The sequence below is a fragment of the Dendrobates tinctorius genome, unplaced genomic scaffold (assembly GCF_039654945.1).
Source record: "Dendrobates tinctorius isolate UK_male_01 unplaced genomic scaffold, ASM3965494v1 ptg000103l, whole genome shotgun sequence".
In the NCBI taxonomy this organism is placed as follows: Eukaryota; Metazoa; Chordata; class Amphibia; order Anura; family Dendrobatidae; genus Dendrobates; species Dendrobates tinctorius.
Window position 1 is genome coordinate 4,873,264 of NW_027361771.1, and position 24,481 is coordinate 4,897,744.

Here is a 24,481-nt window from a genome sequence, read left to right on the forward strand (position 1 = left end):
AAAAAAAACAATGTTTCAAAATTTGTGCTGATGATAAATGTTATTTATTGTTTCAATATTTTTTATTAATTTTAGAATTTTTTGAGGGAAGGAGAAAAGGGTACAGAACAAAACGAAGGGATTAGGGTAGGGAAAACATAATCCCTGTAAAGACAGGGATACCCCACAAAGTGGGGATTTAGACAGGCAAACATAGGTGTTGTACAAGTAGTGTAACAAATCGCAAAGCAAATTGTATGCTATTCAACTCTAAGTACCTATGTCTGTAAGAATGTACTAATCAATTTTTGCTTTTTTTGCAAAAAACCTGTAGGAAGAAAGGATTACAATACAAATGCAAAGATCAATATACTTATAATAGCCGTCAGAAAAAAAAACAGTACACATATTGTGTTAAATTTTACACAATTGTGGTAGCTCAAAAAAAAAAAAGATCAATACACGTATTATATTCCTGATACTTCAGAAAATTTTTTAAATAGCTAGGTACGTTATATATATCATAGACACCGCTATACCTAAAAAAAATCATATTAAATTGAATATAAAGAATATGAAAGCCTGTCCTGTCCGGGACATCCAGTGATGTCCCTAGGACTGAGCGGAGGCAAAAAATTGGTTCTTTCAAAAAAAAACTATATAAAAGTGGAAAATATTTCTTTATACAATTCTATATGTAACTCTAGATTGAACAGCAACAAATAAATTACAAGACCATCAGCCAAGAGGAAGATCCGATTTCGACGTTGAAAGTCTCGGGATAACCTTTTGAGTACTTATTCCAGCGCACTCGAGGAAGTCCTTTCCCTCATCCGGAGAAGAAATAGGAATCACTCTTGATGCATATTTTACTTGAAGAGTTGAAGAAAGAGTCCAGGTGTATGGTATCTCAGCTCGCCGGAGTTCACGTGTGGTGTGTGCAAACGCTTTCCTTTTTTGTAAAGTCTCTCTTGAAAGGTCCTTGAGGAAGATCAGATGACTGTATTTGGAAGATAGAAATCTTGGCTCTTTTGAAATACTCAGGAGCGCACTTCTTATCCAGTTGGGGTAAAAGGATACAATTATATCACTTGTTAAGCCCTGCGGCAGAGAGGGCGGCCTTCGTATCCTAAACGCTCTCTCAACCAAACATCTCTCATTAATGTCAGGGATCAAGTGAGAGATCATCGAGGATATATAATCTTTTAATTGAGAAGAGTGTATTGACTCAGAAATCCCTCTGATCTTGACATTATTTTTTCTTCTAAAGTCCTCGAAGTTAGCCATATGAATTTCTAGAGAAGCTATATCTTTTCGAATCTTATCTAATGAATCTGTTAATGTAGGGGAAATATGAACATCTCTATGTTGCGTTATTTCTCATTTTTTATTATTAGAGGGGATCTTCATTTTACGACCACAAAGAGGACCATCAGAGACTCTAGACGAGGTTGAATGGGTGTCGTCGGTCAAAATCATTAATGTATCACTAAAAAGTCTTTTTATGAAAGCCTCAGAGGCTTTGGATTTATTTAATTGCTTAAGGTCAATGTTTTTAAGAGTGGGATCACAGGATACATTACAGATGATATCAGTATTATCTTCTTTCCCCAAAAGTTCCACTGATGTAAGAAGAGCTTTAAACATGCTAACCATAAAGGCCTCTGTTGGATAGTCGTCAGATGCAGGTATCTCGTCTATCAAATTGGAAGAGGATTTTCCATGTTTCCCCTGATCCAATTTAGCTATGTCCAGTTGTTGTAAAGAATTTTCAATTGGCTCTAAGTTTCCCCGTATATCATCAACTCCCAAGTAGGAATTTGTGGATGAAGATTCATCAGAATCATCATTAAAATAATCACTTTTACTGAGTTCAAAAAAATCTGTCCCTTTAAAAATCTTCTCTGAATATACACTCTCCAGTTCTTCTGATAAATAAAGAGAGTCCTCCAATTGATCTGATCTCCCAACCAAAGATTCCGGGTGCTTTGAGGATTTACTTAGGGGTGCCCCTTTAAGTTTTACATTAGCTTGTACCATATATTCTTGGGGATCGGAAGTAGAGCCCCCCTCAACCAACAGTCCCATATGTACTCCACTCTTATCAGCAGAAGGAGCAGGTTTAGTCCCATTTAACTGCAGACCAGACTCACAAGAATTAAAGCATGTAATCAGAGACTGCTGTGATTTTTCCTTGTTATGAACATTCCCTCTATCTTCCCCTCTATTAAATTTGTTATTGCATGGCTTCTCATTACATACATAACTATTTTCCACGCGATCTGTAACTTTAGGGCTCTTATGGGAAGATTTAATAGAGGTACTCCGCTTCATAATAGGGGATGTAGAAATGAATTGTATAAGTCTGCTTACCCCTTCAGTTGTCTGCTGAACTTTTTCAGACTTTTGTGTACTCCTTTGTCCTGCTTTCTCCTTCCCTGTTGTCATGGCTCTCCCCTCCTGCTCCCGTTCTCCAAAATGCACTCCAGGTGGCTTCCTCTCTGTCCGGAGACCTAGGGATTCCCCAGGCCGGTTCCATGTGCTTGTCACTGTCTCCTGCTCCTCCTTAGTCTCATCCTCTGTTGTAAATCTATTTTTTGTTTGTGTCCAAGGAACAAAAGCTGGTGCTTCCACTCTTAATCCTCCTGCCTGCTTGATTGTAGATCCACCAACAGGTCTTGGCTTTGTGAGAACTGCTGAGTCATCTCTGGCTCCTCTCTTCTGCCTCCCAGCACCTGGGCTCACTGCGATCTCCCGACTTTCTTTCCTAGGTCTGTCTTCAAGTACTGGAGTTGCTTTAGGGGAGGATTTCTTCTCCACAGGTGTCCCACGAATCCAAGGTGCTTTGGAAGGCTCTGACTTCACCAAGGCTTGTCTGGCTTGAGGTGCAGGTACAGCTTGTTTACCTCCGGCTGAAGTCAGGCCTCTGCCTGGTCTTCCACTGCTTTCTCGTCCCAGCATATGATTTTTCTCAGCAATATCAGCTTCTTTCTTCTTGTAGGTGGATCCAGGCATGTTCTAAATGTTTTAAGTCACAAAATTTTCCACCTTTAGTAGATTTAAGCAGCTTCAAATAGGGGAATTGCAGGAGCTCCTGATGAACAGGTCTGCTCCCTTCCCCGGCAAACCACGCCCCCCGATAAATGTTATTTATTAACCATTTTGTGTGCCATACCGTAACTTTCTGGTTTAAGAGCATAAGAATTAAAAATTGAAAAATGTATAACATTTTCACCAAATTTCCAATATTTTCACAAATAAATGCAAGTCTTAATGAATAAAATTTACCACTATCATGATGTAAAATATGTCACGAAAAAACATTCTCAGAATCACTGGGATCCGTTGAAGCATTCCAAAGTTATTACCACATAAAGTGATACTTATATGCAAATAAAGTCCGTGGAGCCTCATTTAAGAGTCTCAAACACTGGACTAGCCAGATCTTCCTCCAGGGAAGGACCCAGCCAAGGAGTGTCTCCTTTCGGAAACCACCATTACCACCATATTAAGTGGCCCTTTAAGTCAATATCCAGCTCTTTACGAGTTTACAGATATGACAAGGGAAATACCAAGGCCAGGTATCCATCCACAGACAGTTGTTTCGGGGTGTTGCCCCTCGTCAGTGTGGAGTAGGATTCTGGCTAGGTGGGAGCAATGCCTAGTAGACCAACATCACGAAACAATCACTGACCTCAGGGAGCCGGCTGCCGCAGTGTTTTCTTTGACTGGTCTCCCTGAGGTCAGTGATTGTTTCATAAAGTGATACTTGTCAGATTTTAAAAATGAGTCTCAGTCATTAACCTACAAAGTGTCTCGGTCCTTAAGGCTATGTCTCACGGTCAGTAAACGGCAGTGCTGTGGACACAGCACATGTCTGCTCTGTCCAAAGAGTTGCAGGTGTTTCCGCATGTGTCCACTGAACCGTTCGGAATCACCGTGTCCTATACATTACACTGGTGATATTTATCTTGCGGAGACTCGCGTCTCTTCAAGATAAATAGACAAGCTGCAGTCTGGAAAGATGCGCCGCATGTGCGTCTCCATAGGGAAGCCGCGGGTGTCGGAGCATGCCTGGTGGAATTGTGATTTCTTGAAATCCCATGCAATATGTTGTAACATCTGGTCGCTGCAGGTTGGATGCTGAGGATGTAGGCAGCATCTAACCTGCAGCGTTTACTGAACGTGGGAGCATACCTTAAGAGATTAAAAACCTATTTCCTTTCAGATGTAATCTGCAGGGTAATAGAATTTAAATCAAATTAGGATGGTATATTGGAACAGCTGCTACAATGAGAAAATTAAATTATATTCTCTCTGCAGCCAATCAGTTGATTGACAACCAGCTCTGTACACAGATGCTACAGATCAGGCTGGCAGTCAAGGTGGCAGAGGGAGCAATCACAGCAAACTTCCTGTGTAGTGAGGGACTGTAACAATCATCTGCACAGCCATGATTTGTGGAAGCGAGTGGCTGCAGGGAGAAATAACTTAATTTTCTCTTAGCTACTTCTGTTCCAGTGAATAAGACTAATGTGGTTTAAAATTTACAGGGTGGGCCATTTATATGGATACACCTGGGTGGGCCATTTATATGGATACACCTGGGTGAGCCGACCTCAAAATGGCCACCATGGTCACCACCCATCTTGAAAAGTTTTCCCCCTCCCATATACTAATGTACCAAAAACAGGAAGTTGATATCACCAACCATTCCGATTAAATTTAGGTGTATCCATAAGTGGCCCACCCAGGTCTAACCTTATAAATGGCCCACTCTGTATATAGCTACAAGTTGCCGCTATATCTGCAGGTAAATATTGGTTTTGTAGGTGACAGGTTCCCTTTTAAGGTAATCATATTGCTGGTTCCATAAAAAATGCATTATTACTGTCTTTCTAAATTATTGAAGAAAATATGTCCCTTTTTCCACCAGTTCAGGACTATTCAGGATGTCCTCTTGTGATAGTTTATATGATGCCCGGTATGATATTCCATTAGAGTCAGAATTCAGCTTCATGCGACCATTACGTAAAGAGAAGTGGAATGATCAGTCTGGCTTACATTCTTCTGACAGCTCTGGTGATGACCTATTATCCCTATCAGAAGGGTCCAGCTGTAGTCCACTCTTCGCACTTTCAGGTAGTTTTATTTTCGTTTACTTTTAAGCGGAGGTACATTTTTCGACACCTTATCAATGTGACCGTATGTTCATGTAACTGTGTTCCGTATTTTTCCCAGTTGGTTTCTATCTGTAATCCCTGTAACGATTGTATTCTTATAATATTAACTGCTTCCACGTGGAGCCTCAATAATAGCAAAAGGTATAAAAAGTGCTGAGAAGAGTGAGTTAATGTGTGGCTGGAAGAATATGAGTAGCAGAGGTCCCTTTGTTATGAGTTACAGAGAACTATGCTACAGGAAATGAATGCTTCCTAAAGAAAGGGCCTGTGAAAAGGAGGACCTCAGAGGAGTCTGCTGTGAGAGATGCAACTGCAGAGAGATGTGTTGTTGGTGGAGTAGTTGGGGTAGCTTCAGTTTAGCCCATGAAGTAATCAGCCATGAAAGCAGCGATGCAAAATGAGAGACTGTTTTGAGTATTTTGTTAGTTCAGGACTAGTAGAACGGTAATTTTGGAGAAGTTTACTGCAAATTTCGCTTCTGGAGAGATCATAAACAGTGTCAGGAATTTGTATAGTTACGCCAAGGGGCTGTAGGTCCCAGTTGGGGCTGTAGGTCCCAGCTCAAGAAATGAAAATCATAGCCTGTGAACAGTGGCGTAACTTGAATCTCATGGGCCCCAATGTAAAAGGTCCAACGGAACTCCCAATTATTGCAAGTCTTTAATAGCAATGGTCTTTTCATATAAGCCAAAGGTAATTTTTGGGCCCCCTAGGCTCCAGGGCACTGAACCTACTGTAGTTATGCCCCTGCCTGTGAGTGATGAGACATGCATAGTGTGAGAGAACTGTTGCGCTCACGAAGTAGGAAGCATCAATATCTTGCTTTCATATTTTTTCAGAAGAAAACTTACTCAAATCTATTGTTGGCGAAACTGAGTGGAAATCAACTCAGTCAGACAGCGGCAGATTCTCACCTCATTTACACCTAAGAACACCAAGGTAATATAATTCAATCATATAGAGCATAACATTATAACTTTTGCTATTTTCATGAATATTATTGGATTGTTTCCATTTTTATTACAACTTCTATACTGAAAATTAAGCTAGGTTCTTCTTTAAGTTTGTTTCACAACTAATTAAAGGGAACCTGACAGCTAATACATGCTGCCCAATCCATAGGAAGCATGTATCAGTCACTGGCTGCTTGATATTTCAGCCACATACATTTAGTTAGGAGAAAAGCATGGTTTAAATGGGAGCCTTTCATGTAAAATAATGGATATGGAGTTAATCTGCAGGTTAATAGCGTTCTGACACCGTGCGTCCCGGCACCGACTGACAGCAGGTTAAGCATTGGGGCCAGCTGTCAGTCAGTGCCTGGGAGAACGTTTACAGCCACCACTCACTTTGCACAGAGCGGTGACTGAAACCGTGCTGGTGCCACCCCTATGACTGAAAGAGCGAGGCTGCTGGAAGGAATAAAGTCCTGACAAAGTCCCGACAACACACCAAAACCCAATCGGCCCCATCATAAAACAACAGGGTCCATCGGGTTTACGTTTGGTATCTGTTTTATAATAAATTTGGCAATAAATTCAAGTTTCCATTATAGACTGAAACTACAGCACCAATATTAACAGAGCATTGCAAACCAAGTAGAGATGAACGAATCTTTTGGAAATTCCCTAATTTTTCAAAGAAATTCGATTTGTGGCATATCAACAGCATTCTAAAGCCTCCAATTGCTCTGAAAAGTAATCTCTTTTCCTCACAAACTAATCTTGTTCGCTGTATGCAGCCACGCACACTATTTGCACAGTTTCTTCAGTGTCTTTTGGCTTTCTCAACATATCTCTATGGCTAAGCTGTGAGCTGTGTCATCCTTTCATTTTCCAGATTCACCACAAAATGGCTGCTGCATTTCCTACTTCTACTTTTATGTAGGCCTGAATAACTGTGCTATACTATGTGAATTGATGTGATATTTGCAAGCCATTATGTGGGAAATGCACCCAGGGTCATGTGATGCTTCTTTAGCTGAAAAAACATTTTTAGCTGTGTAAAATTTTAGATGATTCATGTGAAGCAAATTGCATATTATTTAAATGGCTGTTCTAAGTGAATTCCTAAAATTTTACACAAATTAGATTCACTTTGAATCATCTCTAGTATCAAGTAAAAGGTGCAAAGATTCATAGCATATTCTAGTTCTCATCTCATACTGTATTCACAGTTCCCAAAGAATTTGTTACTCCAGACATAGGAAAAGTGCAGTATGAGGAGCATATCCGGCCCTTTGGCTGTTCCTAATAATTATTATAATTAATATTAATAATTGGCAGTATAAATGTTAACATATTGGTTCAGCCCTCCACAATAGTCCCAGTCTCTCATGTGGCCTCCGGGGAAAAATGAATTTCCCACCCCTGCCTTACTCTGATTATTTGCATTGATAGAGTTGATGCCCTTATACCATGCATACAATATACTATAATTCTTGTTCTGCTCCAATAATAAATTCAATATTGCCCTCTGTGGGTGAGAGTGGGTCATCAAAAATATTTTTTGCTCATCATATTTCCTACTGTTTCTTTGCAGTACTGAAAGTGGCTATAGCCACATGTCTGAAAATACACATTCCTACGTGACTCGATGCTGGTCAATTAATGACCAGTGTGTACCCAGGAGGGGCTCCTTTACTTCCTTGATGGTTTCTGATGGGAGTAGTAATGACTCTGAGCTTCAAGACTGCTGGGATATTTCATCTGCATCCCCCTCACCATTTAACACACGTATTGGTAAATCTAATGTCTTTTTCTTGATAATTCTAGATAAGGGGTCTTGGTTACCATTTATTTCCATTGATAATTGCATTTGGAGGGCTCTCAATTTTCATTCTGTTCTATAGTTATTATTATTACTTTTTTGCTTGTAGTATTTTGCCTAAATCTTTTGTGCCCACAGGTGTTCGCTGGAAGCCAGTTGGATGGCTGTTCTCTTCTGGGATGTTGTGGGCGATTTACACAGTTTCATTGATGATAATAGCTGGCTGTGTGGTGGTCACAGTTCTTTATATCTCATCACTTGCTGAACATGGCTTCTTATTATGGCTTATTTCTTGTACGTGTGCAGTGCTTACATCTGCAATACTACTGGAGCCTCTTAGGGTAAGTAGACTATACTGTCTAAAAGGAACTACATTTTTATTGAAAATACCTGCCACTTTCTCAACTGAGCCCCTCACAAAAAAGAGACATAATATTTATCTATTTAGCACCCACGGTGTTTTTTTTTTTCATTTGATATGGTCTTTAAGGGAATCTGTCACCCCTGAGACTTATATGACCTATTAGTATGGGCATACAGGTAATAGAAATGTTACACTAGTCCTACGTGTATGCCTCATATTAATGGTCTTATTGCTGAGAAATTTTATATTCTTTCATTATGTTAATGATTAACGCCCAGGGCACATGGACGGGATATTATGTGAAATGTCGGGAAGGGGTTAAATTCGGACATTGGACCATATGCTTTTTACTGCACTTACATAACATATTATATTAATCCAGTATTTTATTCTAAGATCTATTAATGAAAATGTACTTTGTTTGTGTGGACTTCCCCTTTAAATTTGCTTCCATATGAAAAAGTTAATCATTCAATTTGATGATAAGGAAAAACTTTATCAATTGTAGAAATTTTTTATAAATATCAAGGTTGGCCCGCTAATTTATCCAAGGTTTTAATTTTGTTCCTCTGTGTGTTTGACATCCCTGTTTTAAACCCTGGCGTAAAAAAGTTTTGTTTTGTTTTTTTTGTTTTTGTTCTTTTCATAATCGCTTGATTGCACCTTGCAGGTGGTGTTGCTGTCACTTTACTACGCTCTACATTGCCCCCCGGTTCTTAGTGAAGGACTGGGGTTGGTGGAGGAGCCACTTGTTAAGAAGGTATTGGACCAGTGTAATAAAGTTCGAGCTCCAGGAGGTTTCAGTCTTCTTCAGGCAAAGGAGGAAGCAAGGAGAGTGCGTGCACTGAAGACCATGATCAGGGTGAGAATTCTAGACCATAACTGAGAAAGCTAAAAGTGTGTTTTTTAATATCTGCAAAATCCTCAAAAGTAAACCACTGGTTGGAGCATGCCAAAACACAGTCCCAATCTACCACAAAGTAAACACATACGTAAACTTGTCGCTTTGGAAAGTTTTTGATTGCGTTTCCGAACTCTAGGACCTATCGTTTTCAACATATTCACAAAAACAGATTAAATAAGCAAAGATTAATTTATGGCCAAACTGCTGGACCAATCTGCCCTAAATTTCGCACATAAATAAATCAGGCACTTTGGAAATTTTTAAACTGGGTTTTGGCTCTCTAGGACCTATTGTTTTTTACTTATTCTTGACATATTCACAAGAAAACAGAAATACAACAAAAATAAGATTTGGCTCTCTAGGATCTACTATTTTAGTACTAAAAAAGAATACAGATTTAAAATTATAATTTAACTACTAGAGATGAGCAGATTTGCGGGACTCCAGTCAGTGGTACCGGGCAGCTCTGGCAGCTAGATGGAGACCACAAATCTCTTATCTTCTGGCATCCCGGAACAGCTTTTGATTGGCCAGAGCTAGCATTACATCATCTGCACCAGCCTTTACAAATCAAAGTATCACTGACCTGCCACTCAATCCACTTATCTTTATATGTGGTGCCATACAAAGTTAGTCATCACAAATGTCAATGATATCGATCGCAGCATTTAGAGGACAGGGAGAGGGAAAGGGCTCCCTCTCCGATTGGCGCCCTTGCGACGTCATCATGAGGGCCCGATAGTTGCCATAGTGACCCGATATCGTCATGATGACATCTGGGTCTGACCATGGTCTAACAAGCTTATGTGAGAGCAGAACTCACAGTTATAAGGCACTGCAATGCTTTATAACTGCAATCAAAGTGAAAAAAAAGTGAAAGTTCCATAGAAGGACTAAGTAAAAAAGTAAAATAAAAGTAGAAAAAATGTAAAAATACTTAGGGGCTCTGTAGAAAGAGTCTGCAAACTATTCTAGGAAAATCAGCGCATTAGGAGGCAAATAGCGTTCTGTCTCGCCGTGTGGCTAAGCAGTTCAGTACAGCCACATATGGGGTATTTCCATGTTCAGCCGAAATTGTGGAACAAATTTTAGTGTCATTTTTACCCATTTTCCCATGTGAAAATGTAAAGTCTGGGGCTAGAGCAACATTTTTGTGGTAAAAATGTAATTATTTTTTCTTCACTGCCCAATGGTATAAAATTCTGTGACATATCTGTGGCGTCAATAAGATCAATGCATCCTTTAATGTATTCATTAAGAGCTGTAGTTTGTAAAATAGTGTCACTTATGGGGTGTATGCTGTTCTGGCACCTCAGGAGCTTTTCCAGTGGGTCATGGCACCTGCAAACCATTCCAGTAAAATCTGCACTATAATATGATGCTCCTTCCCGTCTGAGCTTTGCAATGTGCCTTAAAAGTAGTTCCCGATTACATGTAGGGTATTGGTGCACTCAGAAGAAATTGCACAACAAACTTTGAGGTTCATTTTTCCTATTAACCATTATAAAAATTAAAAATTTGGGGCTAAAACAAAATTTTAGCTGTAACAATTTACCGTATTCTTTCAATGGTATAAATTTCTGTGAGGCACATGTAGTGTCAACAGGCTCACTGCACACCTGTATGAATTTATTAGGGATGTAGACTGTAAAACCATGTCACTTACGGGGGTTTCTGCTGTTTTGGTACCTCAGGGGCTCTGCCAATGTGACATGGCACCCTCAAACCATTACAGCAAATTCTGAACTCCAATCTGCACTGTGCCTCAAACGTAGTTTTCAAATACGTTTGGAGTATCTGTGTAATTGGGAGAAATTGCACAACAAATTGTATGGTCCATTTTCTCCTCTTACCCTTGTGAAAAAGAAACATTTGGGGCACAACCAACATTTTTTTAAGGAAAAATTATTTTTTCCATTTTTAAAGTTAAACTTTGTAAACTTCTGTGAAGCACCTGCTGGTTCAAAGTGCTCACCACACATCTAGATAAATGCATTGAGGGGTCTAGTTTCCAAAGTGGAGCTCTCCTATCACAACTTGGCCTAAATTGGCATAACATAGCACTGCTTGGCCAGCTCTTATAGTGGCTACGATTATACACTTGATTGGCTGAGCTAGACAATGTGATGTGATAACTGCAAGGAATTAGTGGGAAGTGTGCTGCCGTGCTTAAATAATGAGCCTGTTCTCTGGCTGCTGCAATCTTCAACAGTGATTGTAATACTCCTTAGATCCAACTCTTAGCCTGTCACCCAGCCAAATCAGATCTCATACTTTGTACTGATGAGGGGCAATACCCTGAAACGCCATGCCTGTAAATTGAGATTCTGATTTGACTTTTATCCTAAGTCATGTTGTGATGCTTGTTAAAGGGTGGATGTTGACTTGTAGGATTGCTAATTTCAACAGCTAGCACTAGAGTTCAAGTCCTCTTCCTCTCTGAAGAGACAATTTGCATATGAAATAGCACCTAGCATTTTTTTGTGCGACTTTCACAAATTGAAATTCATCTTGAAATCAATCCACTCATCTGTAAGTTTGTGCACATTAGGATTTTTGTATAGAAACTGTTGTTAATAAAGTTTTTTCATGTTCAGAATTGTACAGGTTACATGATCTTCTTATTTCTGGTGCTAATGATGAATTTTCAAAGTACCTTTCATGATAACAATATGCGACTACTCCACTCAGCTATAAAAAGATCTATTAACAAGACCACCACTGCAGGGATTAGCTTTACCACAATACAAAGGTAAGCGTACTCATGATTTACTATTCAGAAAGATATTATAAGAATTGGAAATTATAGAACTGTGTGCATGGTGGCTCAGTGGTTAGCACTGCAGCCTTGCAGCGCTGGGGTCCTGGGTTCAAATCCGACCAAGGATAACATCTGCAAGGAGTTTGTATGTTTTCCCCGTGTTTGCGTGGGTTTCCTCCGGTTTCCTCTCACATTCCAAAGACATACTGATAGGGGATTTCTTCACGGTAAGAGCAGTGAGGCTCTGGAACTCTCTTCCTGAGGAAGTGGTGATGGCCAACTCACTGAATGAATTTAAGAAAGGAATGGATGCTTTTCTTGTGAGTAACAGTATAGAAGGTTACGAATAACAGAATATTATAGGTAGATGGTTGACCCAGCTTAGGGGAAGGAATTTTTTTTCCCTATGCAGAAAATTGGCTTCTACTCTGTGGGTTTTTTGCCTTCCCCAGGATCAACAATGCAGAACAGCTGCACTAAAAATAGGCTGAACTAGATGGACATAAGGTCTCCCTTCAGCCTTCAAAACTATGTTACTATGTTACTATGATTTAGATTGTGAGCCCCATCAGGGACAATAAGGTTTGTAAAGCGCTGTGGAAGTACTGGCGCTATATAAATGAGGGGACAGTGCCAATAATGTCTGTAAAGCTCTGTGGAATTAATGGCGCTATATAAATGAGTAAAATAAATAAACTGATTGAATTATATTTTCAGTGTTTCTGATTTATGGTATTGGCTAGAAAATGCATTACCTGCTCATCTTTACAATGATCCTCGATTGACCTTGTTGGGTTCTCCACGTCTATGCAAGTATAATTCTGGTAAGTTATTTTGCCAGAATATAACCACTGCTTATATTTTTCAATAGAAATATCATTTTATCTCTAATGGTATGTTTAGTATTAATTCTCAGTACTCTTTATAATATCTTTCAGTTTTATTTGCCACCTCACAGTCTGTAAAGCTTTTTCCAACCAAATATCCTCTTACCAACTGGGAAAATGCAGAACTGTGCACCAATCTTACTGTACGGCCAAATGACCCACATGACTTTTTAAGGTAAGCAATTTAATATTTTCACAGTCTTCCAGCTGCTGCACTCCTCCAACACTTACTTGGCATCATTAGCCACTGCTTCTCCTACTACCTTTAGCCTCCTATGGTGACTGACATGTAGAGACACTGCTGCTCATAGTTGAGGCTGGACAAACCCACTCTCACCAGGCTTTCTCTCTGCAGTGCAATCTGTGCTGGTCTGCTCTTACCTTTAGGCTCTGTTGACTGTCCTATCTGTGCTGTGATGTGCTGCTCCCAGGAACCAATTCATGAAAAATCTCGGACAGAAGGGGGGAAAACCAAAAGTAATGGTACCACACATTATTAATTTTTAAAAATTAACTAACTTAGAAGTTGAAGGCAGCAAAACATCTAAAAAAAATGTTGGGACAGGTTTAACAAAAGGCTGAAAAACTAAGTGGTACTAAAGAAAAACAGCTGGACAGTCAATTTTTAACTAATATGATTGTGTGTAAAAAGAGTATGTCAGAGAGGCAAAGCCTTTCAGAAGCAAAGATGGTCAGAGATTTATTAATTTGTGAACATAGAGAACAAAGAGAAAAGCTGAGAGCTTTAACAGATCCTATTAACTTCCATATAAAAAGTGTAAAAAACTTTTTTTATCAAAGACAACTTTTAGTAAAAAATGCAAATTGTCTTTACTTAGTTATAACACATGTAAATACAAAAAATACAGAACTAGTGCTCATAGATGAATAGCATTCAAATAGAACAGGTGGGCAGCAATATAACCTTATAGCACTGGAGGGTGTCAGTAACACATAGAGGTTCAGGTATACAAGTTTTTTTAAAGCAGTTTTAAACAGTAAAGTGCATAGTGCAACTAATAGCAGCCTAAATAACCTGAAGTCTCATCATTATTATTATTATCATTAGAAGCAGGGAAGGAAAAAAGGAGGGCCAAAAGCAGATCTCATATATAATGTATAACACCAAAAGAGGAGGCATTAGCAGCAGAGGATAATCCCATAGTGGAAAATGGCCAAAAGTGAATCAAAAACCTCCAATACCCCCACAATGATTAGCCCAATATGTCCTTACCCATGCCAAAACCATCTCCAGGGTAATTTTCCATTAACTCAGCCCAGTGTTATACAATTCTGTGAATCACCTGAGGGTTAAAAATGCTCACTACACCGTTAAATGATTTCCTCAAGAGGTGTAGTTTCTAAAATGTGGTCACTTGCCTTGTGGGGGTTTCTGCTGTTTTAGCATGTCAGGGGCTCTTCAAATATGACATTGCATCCGCAATCTATTCCAGCCAATTCAAATTGGCCTCCTTCCATTCCAAGCCTTGCTGTGCACCCAACAGTAGTATTCTACTACATATGGGGTATCTGTGTACTCAAGAGAAATTGCACAACAAATTGTATGATCCATTTTCTCTTGCTACTCTTGTAAAAATTAAATATTTGGGGCAAAAGCAACATTTTTGTGGGAAAAATTTATTTTTCGTTTTCACTGTTCAACATTATAAAATTCCGTGAAGCACCTGTGGGTTCAAAGTGCTCACCACACACTTCTAGATGAAGTCCGTGAAGGGTGTAGTTTCCAAAATAGGGTTACTTGGGGGTTTCCACTTCCAGTCAATAGCTTTTATGCTAACTAATTATGTACTATAAATTCTAGATGCATGAAGGGTCCATGCCAGTTGCTTGGCAACACAATAAAAAATACTACAGAAATCATCCAAACCCTGAAGAACATAAGCTGGATTAATAAAAGGTATGTTCTAACATGGAACATTTCTCCTTGTGTTGCGTGCCAAGTTGGTATATATAGGGAGACTTCTAGGCCATTCAATGATCTTCTGGGAATTCAAATATGCAAATAACTTTCAGAGAAGAGCACTTGGACTCTAGTCCCACTTATTGGATGTAGCAATATTAAAAGTCTTTATCAATCAACTTTACTACATGATCCAGGATAAGAAATGATTTGCATTGATGAAGGCAAATACCCAGATACATGTGTCTGCAAATGGTGCCTAGTTTGGCTTTTATCCAAAGTCATATGGCAAGGCTTGGCATATGGTATTGACTTATAATATTGCTACTTCCAATAGTTGGCACTTGAATTCAAGTCCACTTCCTCTCTGAAGAGGCTATCTGTATACTAACATGGAAAGAAAATCACCTTTTTTGGAAACACCTTCTCAAATTACAGTACCCCTAGCAGAAGTTAATTTTTGTGCTGGGAGACATCAATAGTTTATTTAATGAAATTTCACTGGAAAGGAAATACTAAGGTTGCCTATATACCGTATCAATTACGATACATTTTCTTGGTCGACAAAGGTACTGGTGTCTGTCTTTGTATATGTTCCTTAACTGTTTTTTACTCGCAAACAATAAAAGTTTTGTATTTCAGCTTCTATATTTATTTATATTCAAACTCCTATTTCTCTTGTTTTTTTCACTCATATCCATTACGTGAAAGTAGTCTTATCTCATGTGAATGGGGGTGTTTCAGTTCATGATCTGATATCAGAAGAAAGAAGGATTGTTTATTTCCACTGGAGATAAACCTCTGTTACAGGTGTCTAGCAGTGCCTTGTTCCCCTCTCCCCATTGAAAACAGTCATAGGGGGGAGTCATATGGGGGAATCAGAAAGAATAGCTTGTTATATAGACAGGAAGCATGGGCAGCCGAAGGCCAAAGATGATTTTTCCAACATTATTAGGGTATGTGTACACTTATTTTTTGGTGCTGCGAATTTGTCCCCGCGGATTTTGTAAAAATGCGCAGGTAAATTTCAGGTCAAAAGACCTGCGGTTTACCTGCGGATTAGCCTGCGGTTTATCACCTCTACAATGGAGGAGATGGTAAACCGCAGCGGAATCCACAGAAAAGAAGTGACATGTCATTTCTTTCTGTGGATTTGAAACCGCAGCAGAACTTTGTCCTACTGAAAAGAGGTCATTACCGTTAGTAATTGCCATTGCCATGAGGGGTTGTACTTGGTCTGCAACAATGTTTAGGTAGGTGGTGCATGTCGAAATAACATCTACATAAATTCCAGGACCCCAAATGGTTTCTTAGCAGAACATTGTCCAGAACATCACACTACCTTTGCCAGTTTCCAAGTTCCATAGTGCAACCTAGGAGATGGTCATCTTCTCCCAGGATAGGCAAAGTACATGCACCCAGACGCTCACATGGTAAAAAAATAAAACACAATACATCAGACCAGGATATTTTCTGCATTACTTCATAATGTAGTACCAATACAAGCATGTTTATATTTAGCTATTTTGACAGAGACCTGCCTATCATTTGGATACTTTCATTTGTCCATTTTTCTTGCATCTAACACAACTTCAAAAACTGACTGTTCCCTTGCAGCCTGATATATTCCATTCCATAAAAAGGTGGTTTGAGTATATAGTATTTATGGTATATCCTTAGGATAGCTCATCAATATCAGATTGGTGGTGGGGGGTCCCGGTACCCCCTCTCCCCACCCATATTAGCTTCAGTGGGAGTTGGATGTAAACATTGAATGGAGCTGCAGTGCACAGTTCCATTCAATGTGTAGCAGTCACCGTCAAGTACTGCATATCATCTCCTATTTAAAGGAGTAAGAGCTAATGTTATGTTATGTAACCATCAGCTGCCACTGGAGATTTGCTCTCCAACTCTGTTCAATGTCACAACCAGCAGACATCGAAGCTGCCATCAGCTGATTGGTGAGGGTGGCAAGTGGCAGAACCCCATCAATTTGATATTATCATCTATTAGAGGAACTCCTTGAACTGCCATGTCCAGTACTACCCAGTCAGGCTAGTGACTGACTGCTAGAGTCAAGTGACTGATGAGCAGAATATTGTACTTTTCTACTAAGTGGACAACTGAAGTAGACCCTATACAATCTACAACTACGAGGAAGATTTTGAGCTCTTGACAGATATATCTACTCCACACTCCACCCATCAGATAAAATAAAAGCAAAATTGAGTTTGTATGGTCTTCCAGTGTTTGCATGGGTTTTCTCGGGTTACTCCAGTTTCTTCTCACACTACATAGACACTGATAGTGATGATGAATTTAGATAGTGACCTCCAATGGGGACAGTAATGATTATGTCTGTAAAGTCCTGTGTAATTAATTGTATACAAATGTTGAAATATCGTTTAAAGATCCAATATTGGCTTTGAAAGAAAACATATCGCCATAAATATAAAATTAATTGACTGGAGCTTTGGAGATTGTAATTATTCTTTCACCCCTTAGCCTTTTGGAAGTAGAGATAACCCAGTATCATATAGATGTCCATCTTCACATCTCCACTATTCTCCAACTCAATCTCTCACCACACGATGATACCAGACCTTCCAGACTGACTATCCTCCCATTCCACCTCTCAGTGATCAGAAATGATCTGAACCTACCCATGTTACTGGCTGTAAGTATCTTCATTTAGGTTCTAATGGATTGACTTCATGTCTTCAGTGTGGTTGACCAGTCTGTTTCCATCTTCCACAGTCATCTTTTCTGCTTTCCGCATTTTGTTTCTTATATCTGGAGCTGGCTGCTGTAAAAGATTTCTGCACTGCAAAGGCATCTTACTCTCCAAATTGGACACGAGTTATTATAGGACTAACATCAGCAGCTACTGGATTTCTGCATTTTGCCAGGACTTGGCTAACTAATTATGCGATAGACCATTATCATGAAAAACCTTTTATCAGCCTGTATAATGTAGCCATGCTATCACGGATGCAGGTAGCGCTGTCTGCCTTTCTGCTGTTTCTTGTCATGATAAAGGTGAGGCTCACTAGAATCGTCATAATATGACAACCATGAATTTAGGAAACAGGTGAACTATACAATTAGCGAGAAGGACAAAGACATATCATTATTTATTTTTTTTTAAAGGTTTCTCTACAATTGCGATTTGTACGGAGATGGTCAGTGTTTGGAAAGACATTTCAAAAGTTAAAGTGGGATCTATTGGGATGCTTGTTTTTTATCACAATTTTATTCCTTGCGCCTTTTCATTGTGTAAGTGTGGTAAGTAATAGTGCATTATGTAATAGATACAGTATATTATATGTCTTTAAAAGTGGCACCACAGTTCAGGCTTAAAGGGAATTTGTCACCAGGTTTATGCTTCTCAATCTAGGTGCAGCACAAAATAGGGTCAGATACCCTGACTAGTGCTGTGACACATACTGGGTTGCTTGCTGTAATTTTCATAATATCATTGTATTATTTGCTAGTCCTCTGAATGATGAGCTTTGTCTATCCTGTCTAACTCCAGTCACCTCATTGATCAAAAGTCTTCTGCATGAACTGCGCATGACATGAAGTTCAGAAGAGCAGTCAATGTATCCAATGAGTCTGAGATTGTTTTTTTTGTAACATGTTCTACTTCATGTTAGTGGTAAATTTTGGTCAATATGATTTGCATTTATTTCTGAAAATATCGAAAATTTGGCAAAACATTTAAAAAATGTTAAACTTTGAATTTCTATGCCCTTAAATCAGAGTGTCATATCAGAGAGTTATTATTAAACACTACCCATATGTCTACCTCATATCAGCATCATTTTTAAAACATTTTTTTTGCTAGGAAGTTAGAACGGTTAAAAGTTTATCAACAATTTTCAAAAATTACAAAACTTATTTTTTTTAGAGACCACATCACATTTGAAGTGGCTTCTTGGGCTATATGACAGAAAATAGCCAAAAGGAACACTATTTTTTTTTTTAAATATATTAACCCTTTAGGTGCATCACAAGAATTAAAGCAATGTGGAAGAAAAAACTGAAAATGTAAAATTTCCCACAAAAATGTTGATTTAGCTCCAAATTTTTCAATTTCAATAGGGCAACAGGAGAAAATAACCATAACATTTGTTGTACAATTTCTGCTGAGTACACCAATACCAAATATGTGGTGTAAACCTACTTTTTGGGGGAACAGCAGGGCTTGGAAGGGAAGGAGCAACATTTGACTCATGCTGTGTTTGCAGAGCTCTTGATGTGCCTAAACGGTGGAAATCTCCCACAAGTGATGCAATTTTGGAAACTACACCCCTCAAAGAATTAATCTAGATGTGTGATGAGCATCTTAATTCCATAGGCTCTTCACATAATTTTGAAACATTGGACTGTGAAAATTAAAAATGTTTTTTTCCCCAAAAAATTGTTTTTGCCCCCAATTTTTTATTTTCCCAAAGGTAACAGGAGAAAGTGGACCACACAATTTGCTGTGCAATTTTTCCTGAGCACACTGATACATCATATGTTGTCAGAAACATGGCAGGGCTTGGAAGTGAAAGAGAGCTATTTGATTTTTGGAGTGCAAAATTGTCTGGAATAGATTGCGGATGCCATGTCGCATTTGGAGAGCAGCCAAGGTTCCAGAACAGCGGAAACTCTCACAAGTAACCCCATTTTGGAAACTACTCCTGATGAAGAATTCCTCTAGAGGTGTAGTGAGCATTTTATAAACACAGGTATTTTACAGAATTGTATAATATTGGGCTGTGAAAGTGAAAATTTACTTTCTTTCCACTAAACTGTTGTTTTAGCCCCAAGTTTTTAATTTTCAAAAGATCCAATAAAATAAATTGGACCACTAAATTTGTTACCCCATATGTGGTTGAAAAACTACTTTTTAGGCACAGTGCAAAGCTCAGAAGGGAAGGAGCGCCACATCGGTGTGCAGATTTGCATGGATAGGTTTGCTGATGCAATGTCACCTTGAAATAGCACCTGAGGTGTCAGGACAGTAGGACCCCCCATAAGTGACCTCATATTACAAAATTAACCTCTTAATAAAATCATCTAGTAAGCATATTGACACCACAGGTTTTTGCTGGTACGGGTTTAGAATTAGGGTGATTCAGGGACTATAAGGGACTGCCGACGTTGAGCGGGGACACCATATCGAATTTTAGGGTGCCAACCTCTGCTGTTAGGTAGGTAATCAGTCTATTAGGGAATCATTAGGGTCAGTGTAAGGAATCAATCCAAACATCCTGCTTAACTCCCTGACAATATTCCTCTATTCTAAACGCCCGTGAGGTGCTACTTGTATTTTTCTAGAGTATTTTTTGAAGTTTTGAATTATATTAAATATTAAAAGCTAAATTTTAAGCGTTGTTTTTTTTTTTTGGTTTATGAGCCTAATCACACCCAATATACATCTGTTTTTGTTTGATAAACCTTTTTAAAAAGAAAGTTACCCTAAACTTGATGAGCATGTTTTTTTCCTACTACAAAATATTGTTTTCTCTATCTCCTTTTAGGTATCCATTGTGAAAGGATCTACAGACTTTCTCCATACTCATACCCCTCAGTATGGTTTTGGTCTTCATTTTGTGCTGAAGCGCATTCCCATGGCAGGATTATTTATTGGATTAGTCCTGGTTATGGTGTGCAGAGGGCTTTTATGTGGTTTAGTACTTAGCATTCATCGTAGTATTAGAGCTGAAAACTACCGCCCAGCCTTGGAACCTCAAGATCATGAGATGATTGATTTTCTTGTCAAAAGGTTCAAACTATGGTTGGGAGTCAGCAAAGTAAAAGAGGTAAGGATCTTCTTAATGATATTGTCTTCATATAACCATTTATCATACATATAGATGTGATCACATAACAGCAGAGGTGAATTTGACTCAGTTATCTTGCAGAATGCAGATTGATAACTATTGGTATTATAGGTGTGCTGTTGGGCTTTACACATAGTCTCCAATTAATTAAGACTGACGTTTGTATGCCCATCTCAGTGAGGGGCATGTAGGAATAAGATGTACCAAATTCATTAGGAGGTGCATGTCAATGAGTTTAACACATCTTATCATTTCTGGCGTAAGAAATACCAGCACTTTTGTTGAATTTCATTCATAGGCGTAGCCATGTCCTGTGGTTTCTTGTCCCAAGCTCTACTTATTTTGGTGGAGCTGATTCAAATTGGAGTGAAAACGTCAAAAGTCGATACATTTTTCTGCAACTCCATTTAGCATAAAGAATTGTAACTAGTCAAAGTAAAAACGCAGCCTCCTTTAACCTTTTGCCAAAAAACAGCAGCCATGGGTTTTTCTAAGCAGCTGCCTAGTACTCTGAAAATGAAAATAATGGAGGCCCACAAAGCAAGAGAAGGCTATAAGAAGATTGCAAAGTGTTTCCAAGTTGCCCTTTCCTCAGTTCGAAATGTAATTAAGAAATAGCAGTTAACAAGAACAGTGAAGGTCAAGATAAAGTCTGGAAGACCAAGCTAAATTTTAGTTAGAGCTGCTCATAGGATTGCTATAGAGGTAAATGAGAACCCCCACTTGACTGCAAAAGACCTTCAGAAAGATTTACTAGACTTTGGAGTTGTGGTACATTATTCTACTGTTCAGATATACCTGCACAAATATGGCCTTCATGGAAGAGTCTTAAAGGAAAACCTCTCCTGCATCCTCACCATAAAAATCAGCATCAGAAGAATGCAAAAGAACATTTAAAAAAAAGCCTGCTGCATTTTTGGACAAAAGTCCTGTGGATTGATAAGGTTAAAATAGAACTCTTTTGCCACAATGATCAAAGGTATGCGTGGAAAAAAAGGGCACAGAATTTCAGGAAAAGAACAACTTGCCAACCATTAAGCATGGAGGTGGAATAATCATGCTTTGGGGTTGTGTTGCAGCCATTGGCAACAGGGGAATATTTCATGGGTGAGTGAAGAATGGATTCAATGAAATTTGAACAAATTCTTGATGCAAATATAACACCATCTGCAAAAAAGCTGAAGTTGAAAAGAGGATGGCTTCTACAAATGGGTAATGATCTTAAACACACGTTAAAATCCACAAGACACTACCTCAAAAGGCGCAAGCTGAAGGTTTTACAATGGCCCTCAGTTCCCTGATCTGATCATCATTGGAAAACTGTGGCTAGACCTCAAAATAGCAGTGCATGCAAGACAACCCAGGAATCTCACAGAACTAGAAGGCTGAGTTCACACGTGGCGTTTTTTTCACGTTTCCGCGGCGGTTTTAACCATGCTGTGCTAATGCTGCGGTTTTTACCGTGGCGGAATCGCTTCGCGGTAAAAAACGCAGCATGCTCATTATTTTGCGGAATCGCGGCGATCCCGCACCCATAGGAATGCATTGTTCCGCTTACTTCCCGCATGTGGCTGTGCACACCATGCGGAAAGTAAGCAGAACAATTGCGGATGGTACCCACGGTCCGGAGGAGACTGGAGACTGTCCTCTGGGCTTTGGGTACCATATCCCTGTAAAAAATAGAAATAAAATAAAAAATAAAAAATATTGTTATTCTCACCTTCCGGCGTCCCCCGCAGCCTTCCCACCTCTCTCCATGCTCTCGTTCCCAGTAATCCTTTGCGAAAATGCCCGTGATGGCGTTCGATCTCGCGGGATCGCGAAGTCTCGCGGTCATTCGCGCGACGTCATCGCGAAATACCGCGAGACGTCGCGATCCCGCGAGAACGGACGCCATCACGGGCATTTTTGCAAAGGATTACTGGGAACGGATGCGCGGGACGTCGGAAGGTAAGAATAACAGTATTTTTTTTTTTTTTTTTACATTCTATCTTTTACTACTGAGGCCGCATAGGCGGCCTCAGTAGTAAAAAGTTGGTCACACTTGTGAAACACTGTTTGACGAGTGTGACCAACCTGTCAATCAGTTCTCCAAGCAATGCTTCAGATCGCTTGGAGAACGCTAGCATTCTACCAGCTAAATACGCTTGCAAAATGCTAGTTTTTCCGCGGGAAAATCGCGGGAATTTAAAATGCGATTTTCCCGCGGAATGGAATTCCGGAAATCGCGCGGTAATTTCCGCGAGAGTTCCGTTACGTGTGCACTTAGCCGAAGACTTTTTCAAGGAAGAATGGATAAAAATCTGTCAAACAAGAATTGAAAGCCTCTTGGCTGGCTACAAAAAGCATTTACAAGCTGAAATACTTGCAAAAGGGGGTGCTACTAGGTACTAACCATGCAGGGTGCCCAAACTTGTGGATTGGCCCATTTTCCTCTTTGCAATTTTTTAAAATGTAAAATATTACTTTTTTTGGCCTAAAATGCAACTTTAGTTTTTTTAGAGATAATTTCATCTTCAACTTACTTAACTGTTCACAATAACAGTAATTTTGACCAGAGTTGCCAAAACATTTACATGCCACTGCAAGCAGTAGCTGAACCTGAGGCAGGCTGTAATGACCAATAGAAGGCAATCTTGCACAAAAAAAATGTTTCTGACCCTGATAAACTGGATAAACCACTGAAGGTCATTCTCCTGTCATTACCTTATTTGGCATTGCTTTCTCATTTTGTGTAGCATTCAAAAATTTGCCTGCTTTAACTGAAAATAATCTTTTCTTACATTGTCATCATGATTAAGATTACTAGTAATTACAGTATATTAATATGCTCAAAGTTTTTCTATTATAATTATCTTCTTGTTTTCCTTTCTAGTATCGTCACTCAGTGAAATTTGAAGGTTTTGGTTTTGGGTCAACAAGATCCTTCACTGCATCATTCCGAGGTCGGTCCAGGACAGTGCTATCAAAGCATGCTTTGACATTTCAGCATGAATATGTAGCATCACCAACCAGCCCTAGACCATTAGTCTCACCTGGGCTAGCTGTAGAACACCTTCCTATAGCAGTGACAGACCTTCTGGACAGAATGGATAAAGTGAACTCAGTCCTTAGAGAAGTGTGCACATTGGAGCAAAAGTTAAAACTTTGGCAAACAAGGCAACAAGCGTACAAAGTTCCCCAAAAAGAAATAGCATCAGCTCCAGATAACCCTAGACTACTTCACTTGCCTCGCACCTACAGTACTTTTTCAGAGTCTGCTCTATCTCGTCTACAATATAAAGGACCCATGTCTAATAATTACGGTATATTTCAAGGGACAAACCCAGAAAGTGCATGTTTCTTAGTATATCCCCCTTCTGCTACTAACAAAACCCTCCAGAACATGAGAAGACCCCACAGTGAGGAAAGATCAGGGGTTCGTAAACCAAGTGGACTTGTAGTTCAGCCAATTCCACAGAAACGCAGCGCCTGGGACTCTGAGAAGCCAGAAGATGCAATATGACACATCATATTGTATGTAAGAGTTAAATTGCAGGCAAAATTGTATGTAGGATTTTATAAAGGAAAATAAATTTTTTTCATCTTGTATTTTGTGTTATCAGTTGCTGTTATAATTTGGGATGGATTTCCTACTTATATAGTGAAAACTGTCAGAGATTATAGGTATAGACTGGCTTCCATCACTTATAGGCTTGCATTATAAAATAAAATAAAATTATACCATGTGGTATTCATTTTTCTGGATTTTTCTGGATGCTGGTGTATGCCTGCTTAAAGGAAGCTTAAGGCTGTATGTGCACAACGCTCCCCTCTCTCAGGGGACCTGGCTACACACTCTCACCAGGCTCGCAACACCTAACACAAGAGGACAGGGTG

At 39.3% G+C, this 24,481-nt stretch overlaps 1 protein-coding gene across 2 annotated transcripts in view; it reads left to right on the forward strand.

The window, feature by feature from the left end:
* Positions 1-24,193, forward strand: part of LOC141099891 (polycystin-1-like) — a 64,295-nt gene extending 40,102 nt beyond the window's left edge. The window contains exons 10-23 of one of the 2 annotated variants that reach the window (XM_073587977.1): positions 4,916-5,121; positions 6,002-6,101; positions 7,704-7,903; positions 8,070-8,272; positions 8,966-9,157; positions 11,797-11,951; positions 12,678-12,784; positions 12,899-13,022; positions 14,670-14,765; positions 17,274-17,445; positions 17,526-17,807; positions 17,919-18,053; positions 20,300-20,581; positions 23,478-24,193. In XM_073587977.1, the coding sequence (XP_073444078.1) occupies positions 4,916-5,121; positions 6,002-6,101; positions 7,704-7,903; positions 8,070-8,272; positions 8,966-9,157; positions 11,797-11,951; positions 12,678-12,784; positions 12,899-13,022; positions 14,670-14,765; positions 17,274-17,445; positions 17,526-17,807; positions 17,919-18,053; positions 20,300-20,581; positions 23,478-24,107 (2,884 nt within the window). In that variant the 3' untranslated portion in view covers positions 24,108-24,193. The remainder of the gene's footprint in view (positions 1-4,915; positions 5,122-6,001; positions 6,102-7,703; positions 7,904-8,069; positions 8,273-8,965; positions 9,158-11,796; positions 11,952-12,677; positions 12,785-12,898; positions 13,023-14,669; positions 14,766-17,273; positions 17,446-17,525; positions 17,808-17,918; positions 18,054-20,299; positions 20,582-23,477) is intronic. The other variant, XM_073587978.1, reaches the window with a different exon arrangement.
* The last annotated feature ends 288 nt before the right edge of the window (positions 24,194-24,481 follow it).